Source organism: Micromesistius poutassou, assembly GCF_964030765.1.
Source record: "Micromesistius poutassou genome assembly, chromosome: 2".
Lineage (NCBI taxonomy): Eukaryota > Metazoa > Chordata > Actinopteri > Gadiformes > Gadidae > Micromesistius > Micromesistius poutassou.
Genome location: NC_140272.1, coordinates 19,704,853 through 19,719,162, shown reverse-complemented (window position 1 = coordinate 19,719,162; position 14,310 = coordinate 19,704,853). Strand labels below are relative to the sequence as shown.

The 14,310-nt window shown below is 48.7% G+C and overlaps 1 protein-coding gene across 1 annotated transcript; it reads left to right on the top strand.

Annotated features, from left to right (window-relative positions):
• Positions 1-117: 117 nt before the first annotated feature.
• shq1 (SHQ1, H/ACA ribonucleoprotein assembly factor) lies at positions 118-12,399 on the top strand (the record flags this gene model as incomplete). Its single annotated transcript, XM_084463468.1, has 8 exons — positions 118-216; positions 909-1,119; positions 1,239-1,303; positions 4,240-4,368; positions 4,509-4,693; positions 4,832-4,944; positions 5,443-5,540; positions 12,197-12,399. The coding sequence occupies exons 2-8, from the start codon at positions 977-979 to the stop codon at positions 12,397-12,399; spliced, it is 936 nt and encodes a 311-aa protein (XP_084319594.1). The 5' UTR covers positions 118-216; positions 909-976.
• Between the last annotated feature and the right edge of the window lie 1,911 nt (positions 12,400-14,310).

The window sequence follows — 14,310 nt, the reverse complement described above, 5'->3', positions numbered from 1 at the left end:
CCTTGTGCTACCAAACATAAGATCCCCTAACGTGGTTTCTATTACCGTTGCCTTTTTTTTGTGTGTGTCACGTTCAAACGTGTTCATTTGAAAAACATCTTGCCCCTATATTCTTTCCGGTACGGTAAAACATGGACGTTACCACAAAGTGGCGCATGTGATGCTTGTGTTCCGAACCGTCCAACGCAGAATTCTTCATAAAAAGATTTGTTTTAGGTAATTCCGTTTAATGATTTGGGTGTCGGGTTCTTTCTCTCAACTGTTCAAATGTATACAACCAGTCCCTGACAGTACTGACCAAAGCATTGCTTAGTCAATTATGCTGGCTGAGCTAGCCTAGCAGGCTAGTATAGCCACAACATTGAAAACTTGATCGCTGGTAGTTCAGATTATGAGCTAAAATCGTTAAAAAATAATAATAATAATAATAGAGTGCTTCCACACTAACACAAGTGCTTGTATGTGATGGCGCAACGCTTACTAACATGAACCCAGTTGTTGGGGCTACATGAGCAGCTATAACAGTGTGTGTTGTTGACAGTCACTGTTAATGTCAATGTGGCACTAACACGTGTGTGCTGCGCTGCAGCCTGCAGGCGCGAACGGGTCGGCCACCAGGTGGCGTCGTTTAACCAGCTGTTTGTTTCAGCTATGATTACAGTACAAGTGTTGACTGTTGTTAATCTTATCCCTGTAACAACCCTTTAATTACGTTTCCATATTTATCCCCACGAATGAGTGGGGGCGTCCCTGTCGCTTTTCATCAACTTCCAATTAGAACGGCTGTAATTTTGCAGAGACTGTGAAACAACTGTTTACTTTACACGAACTCTGTTCTCTCTGTAGTCAAAAGGCGGACCATCAACAATCTGTACACTTTGTGTGTTTTTGTGTGAATGACAAGCCAGGACTCGGCTTGATGGGAAACGCTTGGCAGAAGATCTCCTGTAGATAACGATTAATTAAGGTGTTAACGATGATCACTCCGGCGTTCGAGTTGAGCCAAGACGGCCAGAGTCTGACTATCGCGGTCCGGGTGCCCTACACCAGGACCTCGGAGTTCGACCTCTACATCGATGGGACGGATTTGAAGTTCTACGCAAAGCCCTACTTCCTCAGGCGAGTTTTTAGATATAGTTAGTTAGCAGTGTGGTTTGTGATTGTGACCCTTTTCACTTGCGTGTGTCGGTTTCTGGAGTTATGATGTGTATTTTAAATGCCTTAATTATAATTTGCAGATTAACTCTCCCGGGACGAGTTGTAGAAGATGGAAGGGAAAAAGCCACTTTTGATATTGATAAAGGTAAGATATTTGTTATTGATCATGATATATATGATGTTTGATATTAATAAAGACCTTTGGGCATGATTTGAAAGAGGATAAAATATCTAACTTAAGTTATACTTAAGTTATACAGCATTCTGAATTGAGAAACATTACAACCATGCAGGCTTTCTATTTGACCAGGCTACATCCCATCTCTACTAAATAACATCATTGTCGGGTTTATTGATCTGACATAGATTGAAGAGCAACCAAAAACACTTAATCTAAACAACCAACCTAGTTGGTGGTGTCCATTATTATTATTATTATTATTATTATTATAATAAATGGAGATCGGCCAAGTGGCAATGTCAGCCAATCAGAGCCAGAGAGCGATTGCAGTGGCTCAAGTTACACACCGGGTCATGTTTTTCCCCTGAGGTCAGCTTTTGCGTGTCAGGTTTCTGTTCAAGAAAAAAAAGGGATGAGCCCAGTACAGTATGGCCTGTCGTTGTTGTTGGCACGTGAACTAGCCATGCCCCTGGCTGTCCAAATCCTACATAGAGTCTTGATACATGTGTCCAGTAAATATCTGTAACGGATCCCCCGAGTGTCGTTACTTTGTCAATCAGTCAATCACGTGGAGGGAGCCGATAAACCTACCAAGCATGTTATTTCAATCCGTTTGCCTTTGGACCCATCTGTCACTGAGATATGATTACAACCCGCAGGCCTGTGTTGGATGGATTCAGAGTGGCAGTTGGCACTTCCTTTTCCTATTCCTATTCCTATTATTTCCTTTTCATATATATATATATATATATATATATATATACACACACACACGCACACACACACACACACACACACACACACACACACACACACACACACACACACACACACACACACACACACCAGTTTTAGGGGTGTTATTCCCAAAGACCAACAGAACACAAACATATATCCCATCCAGCGCTAGCTTAAAGAAAACACATAATCCCAGCGTCGTAAGCCTCTAGCCCATAGGATGTTCTCCTTAAATAAAGCCCACGCTCCCCTTTTTTATGGTCGCCATATTTTTACTTTTATAACCCGTTATAACCCTCGTGCTCTTTCTCCGGAGGAGTGCGCTTTAACCGAGGCATCGGAAACCACAGTCTCCCTGACATCTCGTCGGCCAATTAGCGCACGGTGCCTCGACTAGCCCGCAGCATCTGCTCCTCTCGCCGCTGCGCTAATGTGCATCCTTATTTAGAGATATAATTAGCAAACCATTAGGACCCCTCTTTTGGTGCACTCTCCAGCCTCATCAAGAGAGAGACTCGCGGCAGCACAGGCAATTATGCCCGCACCGGTCGGAGAAAGCATTGTCGAGCTCTATCGCCCGCTACGTTTAGGCTCGGTCTTAAGGAGCGCCTTGAAGGGGGTTTCTGTGTTGCATTGGAGTCGTTGTTTTGGATTTGCTTCAAACTGTGTTCTCTTCATTAATGAGTTGTTTCTATGATTATCACCTACTTAATGTAGAACGCGTAGTGACGTAGGAGGTGGTAAGGAGACCGACCGGAGGGGGGGGGGGGGGGGAACGGCTTGATGCAATGGCTGCACCTGGGTGAAGATGTGTGGGTTGTTGAGGAAGGAATTTAGCTGCTGTGTACGAAAGTTGAGAATATTCCTAAATTCGAAATGGAGAAATTGTGTGAATATCAACATTTGTGGTATGCTAGATGCACAGAAGTCCCGATTTTGGTCAAACTTTGCATTTCAAGCTAAAACGTTATAACAATGCTTCAACAGCCCAGCAGCGAGACTACAGAAAAAGTCAACATAAATAACAAATATTTGTATTGGGGCGATTTTAAGGAGGACTATCTTCATGCTGGCCACAATACAAGTGGGCATTTTGTCATCCATGGGAAAAACTGAAAGTGAGATCCAGCAAATGGTGGGAGTGACAGACCTTTAATCAAGCTTCTGATCGTCTTTCAGAGACCTAGCAGGAACATTGAAGGGAAAGAGAGTGAGTGGGTGCCATATGAGTCACAACTCCGTGATCTCTTCAAATTGCCCAAACAAACCACTGAAGCCTGATGAGAGGGGGAGTTTGAAATGTCAAATGTTCTCTACAAAAGCGAAAAACATTTTAGCAACATGAAGAAAAATATATATATTTAGCTCTCATAATCTAGATTTTTAGGGGGAGGTCACACAGCATGCAATCATTTCCACAGGAGTTTTTGCTTGGGTGGGGGAAGTATTTTCAACTAAGTCACTGGCATGAGAACGGTATTGGACGGACGTTGTTATGCCAACCAAATCACTGCTGTGGTGGCAGACTGTAACACGTGATGGAAAAATCAACATGTTGTTTGTTTTTATAACTTAGGCCTTGTTCTTTCCCTTCGCGTATTGTCTCGCCATCCTGCCTTTCCCCAGAGTCGACTATTCATTGAGCTTTGTGCTTGGTTCAGCCACCTCACAAGTGAGCGATGTCGTCAAAATGTTATCCCGTGTGCTGTGGTCAGCTGTCCCACCTTCCCTTCTCTATGGGTCGCCGGCCTATACCTTCCTTAGAGTCAACCAATAGTGTTAACCTTCGTACTTGGGTAAACCGGTCACAAAGGAGAAGACATCATCCTCTTAGGCACTCTTCTGCTTGATGAGAACACTCTCAGCAAGTCTGCGTTTTTGGGCAAACATTACTTGATTTGATTATTGACATCTGCAATATGGGGAGGATCTGAAACGGTGTAAATAACTCAAACTGTCAAACTGTATTCTGGACTCACTCTGCTAGAGAGGAGTCTAATGCATGCATGCATTAAACCTAGGATAATTGCTTTCCAATGTATTGTGTGCTTTTTTTTGCAGTAGGGAAATCTCATCTGTCCTAGACTGCAATATCTGTTAAAGGAAATGTGCCACGACAAACAGCAGCCTTAATAAATTATTTGCGCTTGCGATTCCGCTAGGGCTGTTCACGCTCCGAGTCCCAAAGGAGAGCGCCGGGGAACACTTCGAGGGCCTCCAGATGCTGACCAGCCTGCTGGCCCCTAGGGGCTCCCGCTCGGCCAGGCCCCTGGTGGAAGACATCAGCGCTGGTGAGGGGGGGACCGCAACACGCCCATGTCCCCTGTGTCTCGTCTTGTCTGCTGCAAGCGCTCCTTCTTTTTTTAAACCAGCCGCCCCCGACGGCGGCACCAGAGGTCGTCCGTCATCCCTAACCCACTTGGCATTTCAGAAGCCGACGGAGCTGCCGCCGCCGCCGCGGACGATGACGACGACGAGGGGGAGGGGGAGGACGAAGAGGAGTACGACTGGCAGGTGGAGCAGGAGGTGTACACCGAGAGCTCGGAGGCGGAGCTGGCAGAGCTCCAGAAGTACGGCTTTGGCAACCAGAGGGCCGGCGTGTTTGCCAGGCTGCAGGTGAGCACGGCAGAGGCTCTGCCAAGAGGAGTCCCCAGGTCACGGCTCTCCATTGATTCCATTATAGCACTTAAAGCGGGTCGAGGAGGCTGAGCTGAGGGTCACCGCGGGGGGGTGGGGTCTGCTGTGTGTTAACAGGAGGAACTCAGCGACGTGATTGACGTGAAGGACCCAGACACCACCACGGCAGCGGAACGCAGACGGGCTCGGCGAGAGGCGGAGGGCATGGATTTCTCCCCGGACCACTACCTGTGAGTGCCGCCCCCCCCCCTCTAACACGCTTTCATTCATTCGCCCTCTGGGGTTTTATTCATTTGTTGGTTAAGCGGTTTTTTGCCCCCCCCCCCTTAGCGCCGGGGGAACACGTAGGGAATATGTAGTCGGCGGTCCCGTCGCCCTGGCAACACGCTGTTGCAACGACAAAGAGGGCAGCAAAATGAACCTCGAAGCTTTTGAACACAAAATGTGTTTTTTTTTGCATTTGGTGTAATTCCTTCGTTTACCCGCAGAAAAGAAGTGCTTGAAAATTTCCCTTTTCCCCAAAGCACTGAAGCCTGTCAGCGCTTCAAATGTATTCGGACAAATCACCGTGTGGAGCTGTGTCGTTCCATCGCTTCGACCCGTGACAACCCGCACATAAACGGGTTGAAACGAACCTTTTTATAAAACGGTTTTCCTTGTCCATCTTCACCGAGGCCCCCCCCCCCCCCCCCCCCGTGTTCCTCGCTGACGCCGCTCCGTCTCCACAGGTCGGACCTGTTTGAGGACGACGTGGTCCAGGGGCTGCTGAAGTTCAGTCCGTGGTGGACGGCGTTGAGCCCATCGCAAGAGCCCGAGGGGGGAGCAGGTGAGTGGGGCCGGCCAGCCCATCCTACCCCCGTCATCCCCTGCTCTGGGACATCTATTGGGCGGTTATGGTTAAAAATATATTTATCGTATTCAATGTCACTATTAATCAATATGAACCGTTGCTTTCCCTTTCTCTGCCTCCCCTTCTTTTTCCTCCTACTTTTCGGATGTAGCAAAAATACCTCTTGGCAAAATACCTTTGACGTTGTGAATATAGAAAAGGCTTGTGTACATATTGGATGGTCACGATGAGAATACACTTTATTGTACTCATGGTTGTTACTTTTCCGTGCATCCGTTAATACAGTTGGTTAAATTTACGAGGATATCATTTTGTATAATGAAGTGCTTCAACAGAGCCCTTGATACCATACTTGTTATCTCTGTTGTGGTCATATATATATTGGCAAATAGATAATGTCTAATTATCTCATTATTTTGATGATTAGTCCTCATAATGGTGTGCTGAATACAAGTGTACTTCCCGAGTTTATTATTTTTTTAATTTTGAGGCATAGAAAATAAACGGGGAAAAAAACCCTGCTAAATGGTAGCCTGGCCAGAAGGTGGCATAAGGTTGCAAAAATAATCAGCAGATTCAGAAACATTTCCTCATTATCTTTATCTCTTATCTCTCCAATTAAAACCATCTTGATGATGGTAAGCTTTGTCATAAAAAACTGGAGTCACACACTTGCTAAGGAACCCCATGACCCTTTCATTATGTTGTCAGGATTTCTATTTGAAATGCACACCAAATTGCCCGTGTCCCATGAGCTGAATGGTCAGATAATAGGCTCTCTTACAGCGGCTGCGGTACCCTGCCAAAACAGAATAGGTCTTCCTTAACGTTAACACCTGCCAGCAACAGGAGGCTGAATAAGACTTGGTGTTGTCCCTGCTTCTCACCATATTGAGCAATCTCAGAGCTCAGATGAGACCACGAGAGTGAAGGAGAGGAGTCGACTGATCTACCGATGACTTATGTCGTCACTGACCAACGTCACAGCGACGGCCGTACACTTGGACAGATTGTTGTATGGAAACCGTACAACGGGTATTAGCTAGCTCGTTGACCACACTACGAGTTGATTTAAATGAACTGCCGTCTGATGATGCGACAGCCGTTCCTTGTGATTTGACTTAGTGATCAGGAAACTCTTGCGTCGCGTCGTCCCCCGGCCCCGATTGTCTGCGAGAAAACCCTCCCTGTCTGTCACTCCCCTCATCAGCCGGTGATGGAGAGCACAACGGTGGACCGCGCTCTGTGTAGCACACAGTGGAATTACCGAGAGCTCCCCACCCCCCACGCTGCTGCCAATTACTTTACCAGGCGCCCAGCTTCCAGCTCCGATTGACTGATGGCGCACGGATGTTCTGTGGCGGCATGAGGAGGAGGAGGGCAGCAGGGGGCGGGCGGGGGGGTGGGGGGGTGCGGGATGGGGGGGGGGCGTTACAGCACATCAAACCGTCAGCGTTAACGCAGGAGAGAGGTGAGAGAGCCGCGCTCTTCAGCCACCGGTGGCCGATTACTGCGGAGCGTCGATCACTCGCCGGCGCACACGCCATTAGCTACAAACTGGGCTCTGCTTCAGCAGAGCATTAGGCTCTATCTATCTCCATCTCTCCCTGCCTCTGCCTCCCTCCATCTATCTATCTGTGTGACTCTCCCCTCCTCCGACTCCCTCACTCTCTTTTTTTTTATCCTCCCTCCCTCCTTCCTTCCTTCCCGTCTCTATTTCCCCTCCCCCTCACTCTCTATCTCTCCACCTCTGTAGTACCCCCCCCCCCCCCCCTCCTCTCTATTATTCCTCTCTGCCTCCCTCTCCTCCTCCCCCCTCTCCGTTCTTCTCCCCCATTTCACTCTCTCTCTTGCCTCTCTCCCTCCTTCCGTCCTCTTTCTCTCTCTCCACCCCCTCTCTCTCTCTCTCTATCCCTCGCCCTGCACTGCATCCTGAGAGACAAGAGTGCTTGCCTCGTCAGCCCGTGCGTGGATAAATGGGCCAAATTAAACGTAATGGCGTGATTGACGGGTTCAACGGCATTAGGGCCCGGCTGAGCGCTGGGCTGCGCTGCCGGCCAGACCACGCCGCCGATGGGTTCCGCGGCAGATTTTTAACCTTTTTTTTTTTGGGGGGGTTTTATACATCGTCCTCGGGTTGTTTTTAAAGACACACGTTTTAGCTGTAGTGTTGCGCTCCGTAACAGTTCTCGGGTCTTCTTCGTAGATCTCTGTCATTTTGTTGTTGTTGCCCCCCCCCCCCCCTGCCGGCGTTCACCGCGGCCATGTCTGACAGATATATCAAGTGACAGATGGACGCGGACACAAGTGCTAATGAACTAGAAACTGGCCTCTTTTGTGGGTCTTCCTGCGTTGAGGGGGGGCTACGCGTTGGCTGACAGCCCCCAGCTGTCCACCAGGGGCCCTGGTTCTCACAAAGCTAAATGGACCTGACGGCTTACTCATTCTCTCCCTGTGTCTCTTGCTCATTTCTCTCTTTTCTCTCACTCTCTCTTGACTCTGTCGCTGGCTCTCTATTCTCTTCCTCTCTCGCTCTGTCACTTTCTCTCTTCTCTCCTCCCCCCCTCTTGCTCTGTCACTTGATCTTTCTCGTTCTCTCTCACTCTCTCACTCTCACTCTCTCTCTCTTCTCTCTCCCTGTCTCTCACTTGCTCTTTCTAATTTTTTTTCTCTGTCTCTCTCTCTCTCCTTTCTATACTGAGTCTCTCTCTCTCTTTCTCTCTCTCTCTCTCTCTCGCGCGCTTTCTCACCGTCTCTACCTGGGGGCCACTTTGTTGTGACTGCAGTCAGATGTCGACAGTGTTTCGGTGACCTTTGGACAAATGAAGATAAGCTTTACTTTGCTTCCTATCTCGTGCTGACCTATGGGCTGCAGTCTTTTCACATTTAAGTGCAGCTCTACCGTGGCCTTTTCGAGTGGTTGGAAAAGTCTGGATTTTCAAGCACACCTTATGACCAGACCAAGTCCCCCCCCCCACCACCACCAACCCCCTCACACACACCCCGTTTCTTCAACCCGTGGTGTCCTTTTTTGAACCCTTTGGCGGTTTTAAGATAACGCGTCATTCCCCAACCCCTCCCCTTACACAGAAGAGACCCCCACCCTACCCCTCTTATCAGCAGGGTGGTGGGCAGCGTGGTGCATGAACTAGTTCAAAAGAACCAGTTCTTTGAACAAGTTCATTTTTCTATGAGCTTTGAACTGAACTGAACTTTTAACTAAAGAACTTGAACTTGAACTAGTTCAGATTTTGTGACATTCTGAATTGATGCTGAGGTCCAGGTGACGTGTTTATTAAATATAGTTATTGCCTTAGTTGTGATGAATGAAAAAGGTCTGCAAATAATATCCACAACAATTTTAGATGGTAGTGATGGGCAGCTGGTAATGGAGAGGATTAATTTTAAAAGATAAGCACAGAAATATTCACTCCCACAGTTTTTACTCAGATTCTAAAAGAACTGTTAATGAACTGAACATGAACTAGTTCAAAACGGAAATTGATTGAACTATGAACACGAATTCATTAATTTTCTTTTGTATGAACTGAACCTTGAACCAGTTTGTGTGAAGTGTGAACTCGCACAACACTGAGCGGTGGGACCTGCGTAGATGGCACAGATGAACCCGTTGCGGCAGCCTCGTCTCCATTGCTGGAAACGGGTGTTAAAGTGTTAAAACACTCCATCGTAACTACAGCACAACCCTCAACGCTCCCAGTGAGGCTAGACCCCGCCAGCCCGGCAGCCTGGCAGCAGAGCCAGTTCCGTGGCCCAGTAGGGGGGCTGGTGAACGGCCCGGTCTGCCCGGCCCAATGGCTCACCGAGCTGCAGCTACGTGAGCGGGCGCTTGTGTAGTTAAAGTCTTTAATTGGCCTCTTTTTCCCCTACTCTGTCATTGAGACGCACGCACGCTCTCCTTACCCAGAGGTTCTGTGGTGTGGAAGCCCGCTCTTGTGTTAACAAGTTGAGCCGTGGCCCAAAGAAAACAATCAGTCATCCGTCCAAATACGCTAAATGGCCCCCGTTTTGCTTTTTGATGAACTAAGCAAAAGTGAAAAGTACATCGCGTATAATTATGAATATATCAGATACACATATAAGACTTTTAGTGTAAACATGCATTTGTCATTCACCACCAGAGCTCTGGGGTACGACGTAGCGAAAAAAAACACCCCATATTTTAACACGGCTGCACCTCGGGGCTGCCTTCATGTCACACCCTAACACAGCAACTCCTGAATACTCGATACGCCCCCCCACTCCCCTCCCAGACTTCAAGGCGTCTTCTGCTTATTAAGTGCCTTTCAAATGCAGTTACCGGCGTGTTCAGCATGTCGCCAGTTGGTGAGGCATCAACACAACCACACAGCTCTCCTAAGCGTTGCTGTTTAATGTGAGTGTTTCTCATCGTGACTCAAAGACACATCACAGTCTGCTCCTCTGCACTCAGCGCGCTGTCATGGGGAGGAGGAGGAGGAGGAGGAGGGCTGAGTGCTGTATATAGGGCTCAGGCATGCTCCTACCACCCGCCCTCCCTCCTTCTCTTAATCCCTGTGTGTGTGTGTGTGTGTGTGTGCGTGTGTGTGCATGTGCGTGAATGCAGCATGTTGTATGCATAAATATGTCCCGGTGCGTGTGTTTCTCATCTGAAGATTTTCTGTGTGTGTCTGTTTGTGTGTGTGTGTGTGTGTGTGTGTTTGTGTGCACTCGTGCGTCCGTCCAGAATGTCTAAACGAGAGCACTAAGTGGCGCTGCATGTTTCTCTATTGTGTTCCTCTCTCTGTTTTGCGTTAGGGTTTTCTGGAAGCTTGCTTATGTTGGTACACATGTGTCTCTCCCTTTCTGTGCGTGTGGTTTCTGCCTCCCTTTGTTGAGCCTTTCTGTGTGTGTGTGTGTGTGCGTGTGCGTGTGTGTTTTCTGTTACTATGCTGGTGTGATGGTGTCTGGTGGCTATGATTATGTATTCTACCTTGTCGTCATGTGCTACAGTCTGCTTTGTGCGTGCTTCCTCTTACTATTTTGGTCGTGTGTATGTGTGTCTTTGTCTGTTTCCTCTTACTGACTGTGTACGTGTGTGTGTTTTCCCTTACTGTGTGTGTGTGTGTGTGTGTGTGTGTGTGTGTGTGTGTGTGTGTGTGTGTGTGTGTGTGTGTGTGTGTGTGTGTGTGTGTGTGTGTGTGTGTGTGTGTGTGTGTGTGTGTGTTTTCTCTTGCTGTCTTGGTCTGGTGGGTGTGATTATGTATTCTGCATCGTTGTCGTGTGTGTGTGTGTGTGTGTGTGTGTGTGTGTGTGTGTGTGTGTGTGTGTGTGTGTGTGTGCGAGTGCCTGTGTGTGTGTGTGTGTGTGTGTGTGTGTGTGTGTATATGTGTATGTGTGTGTGTGCGGCTCCCCACAGCTGTGTTGGCAGCAGCAGAGTGCGCTGCAGGTAGTGTCTGCAGGGAGCAGAGGCATGACGTAATGCAGCAGGAATCTCCTTCAGCTGCAGAGCCAAGTTCCACTGCAGCCTCGGGGGATTGGCCTCCGCTCTGCTCACGTGCACGCACTCGAGAGCGGCCCGCCCGCCCGCACGTGCACGCCCGCACAGCACAGCTCACTCATAGTTAGATGCTTATGTTGAAAACTCAACACGTGTGTGTGTTTATGGGTGAGGGTGCACGCCTGCGGTTGCAGATGGGCCGTGCGCGTGTGTGTGTGTGTGTGTGCATGTGGCTTGTGAGTGAGTGTGCATGGGGCTTGTGTGCTGTGGCAACGCACACACACACAGAACACACACACACACACACACACACACACACACACACACACACACACACACACACACATTGCAAGCCATTGTCATCATGTGCTTCGTATTTGGTTTAGTCTCTCTCCGAGTGGAGGAGGAGAATGGCTTTCAGCTGTTTGCAAGAGCCGCTGAGGACAGAAAGTTCAAGTTCCTGCAGAGAGCGTTCTCCTGCAGAACTCTCTACTTCCTGCCTCTGGCCTTCTCTCCCGCAGATCCCTTCAGTCTGTTGCCCCAACATGGCATTTTTTTTTTGTCAACCATGGAAGACTTGAGTCACTCCAATGGGAACAAAGAGTACAGTATTTAACGTCCCATTAGGTGTTCTCCATAACAATTTTTTCCCCTATTACATTTGCGTTTGGGCAAGGGTGGCCAAGTGGCTCGGGGGTCTGTGAATCCCAGGCCAAAAGGTTTGGCTTCTACACTTGACTTTCGTTCCAGTTCTGCCCTCGATCCAGTTTACTGAACCCATGCCTGCCCAACTACCGACCCCAGCCACCTTCCTGCTTGCCTACATAATTACCAACCTCCCTACGCCAACCTGCCTACCGGGTTATTGTCCAATTATGAGACAATTATGTTCTCATAGGCCTACGTTGACATGTACGATACGAACGTCCATTCGTTCTCTGTTTAGCCATTTCAACCTTTTCTACCCTTGAGTGTCCTTGCTCAAACCACCCCCTCTACCTTCTTACCCAGCTTACCCTAATATCGTCAAACATCGAGGGGGAATCTAGGTCTACGTGGAGACCCGTGTGTCACACAAACGCGGAGCACGTCCATCCACCCGCATAACGTCTTACTAACGCGCAGCGCCTCCACCGCGTGTTTCCCTGTGCAGCTGTGGGCTTCACGGACGACGACAAGGACCAGCTGCGACGCTTCACCAACCGCTCCTACCTGCTGGACAAGCCCTGCCACCAGGCGGCCTGGCTGGGCCTGGTGGACATCCTGCTGGCCTACGCGTACGACCAGCGCTTCACCGAGGGAGAGCACACGGTGAGCGCCAGCGTAACCGTCCCTCCCTTCCTTGTCAAAGAGTAAGGACCAAGTTCCTTTAGGTCGGGTCGGAGTCCCGACGTGGGTAAGGACCAAGTTCCTTTAGGTCGGGTCGGGGTCCCGACGTGGGTAAGGACCAAGTTCCTTTAGGTCGGACTGGAGTCCCGACGTGGGTAAGGACCAAGTTCCTTTAGGTCGGGTCGGAGTCCCGACGTGGGTAAGGACCAAGTTCCTTTAGGTCGGACTGGAGTCCCGACGTGGGTAAGGACCAAGTTCCTTTAGGTCGGGTCGGGGTCCCGACGTGGGTGAGGACCAAGTTCCTTTAGGTCGGGTCGGAGTCCCGACGAATGTGAGAGAGTAAGGTCCAAGTTCCTTTAGGTCGTGGAGAGACAACGTGTGTCTGGGTCAGACTCCCAGGATAAGGACCAAGTTCCTTTTGGTCGTGGCCAAGTCCCGAAATTGCCTGACGTGGGTATCAGAGACTGTTGATCTTAAATACATTGCACTTTCTAAAATGCTTCTTTTTTTTTACTTTGCCTTTATTTTCTATCTATTTTCCTTTTTTACTTATCTATTATTTTCTTTCATTGTATGACAGTGTTTATATGTGAAGCACTTTGAGTCTGCCTTGTGTATGAAAAGTGCGTTATAAATAAAGTTGCCTCGCCTTGCCTTCCTTCAGACCCCTCAGGGGGGCAGTGGCGGCTCCCAACCACCAATTCAAGGCACAACCAACAATTTTGTTCATTGTAAATTTCAGCCGGTGATAAATCGGTGTGCAATTGTGCACTCGAGGTCCTGGTGGCTCAGTGGAGTGCTGGTTCTGGGTGTAGGCAGTGGATACATAATAAACAGGTTAAATAGATTAAAACTGACCTTCCATATACGTACAATTTCATGTCAACTATCCCATGCCTTTTTTTTGTTGTTGAGTATTTGGCTTTGATTTGGACCGTGAATTTGATAAAAATTGAGAAAACCCTCCGGGGACAAACTATCCGTCTACATGTACAGAGATGATGGTTGCCGGGATACCGTGCAGTTGTAATTCTAAACGTGGGAGTCGCACGCTGCTGTCCCTGTAACCTATGTCAGGGGTGTGGACTGAATCCCACAGAAGGTCACGGCGCAATCTCAGAGATGTCTGTGAATGTCTGAAGTCTGAAACACGGCTATTAGAGCCGGATCGGATCGTGATCCAAATCATTGATCCGTTAAAACGTGCAAGGTGAATTTCCTCATCCACTTATCGCTAACGTGACAATCGTTTGGCATTGGCCTGATCAATAACTGCACAAATGTGGAGGCACCGTGTGGATGGATCGTGGGCCAAATGGGGGGAATTGTCACGGCCAGGATTCATTCCACACATCCTTCTCATTTCTTTCTACCTAAACAGAAACTGTGTGTAACCCATAGCTCTACCCCGTACGCTGGTATTCTTGCTATTTTCATGTTCATACATTATAAAAACCGCTGCATTTCAAACAGCGGTCGACAAGACTAGTTCTCCCGACCGCCGTAATGACACGAGAACGGTTACTGTGGGAACGGGTATATAATGGAGGAAGCTGGACTCGCGCTGTTGAGTTTATTTACCCCGACTGCGGTCAGCAATCAGGAAACCCTTCATTCCATTCTGCCCCGTCTCAGGAGCCCCACAGAGGAAACCCAGTCACTTTATTATGATACGATAACGATACGCTATCGACCATCTGGTGCCTGGTCTCTGCAGTGGGATTCCTACTACGGCGCGTTGCTGACAAAACTATCCATCCCCCTGGGGTGGATAGTAGAGTTTCCAACACAACATCATTCAGCTCACCGCTAATTTGGGACAGCATGACTCTGGTCGCCATGGCGACGCTAACGGCCGTTGCGCTCTTTGTCTCCCGCTCGCTCTCTCTCTCTCTCTCTGTCTGTCTCTCTCTCTGTCTGTCTGTCCTGTCTGTCTGT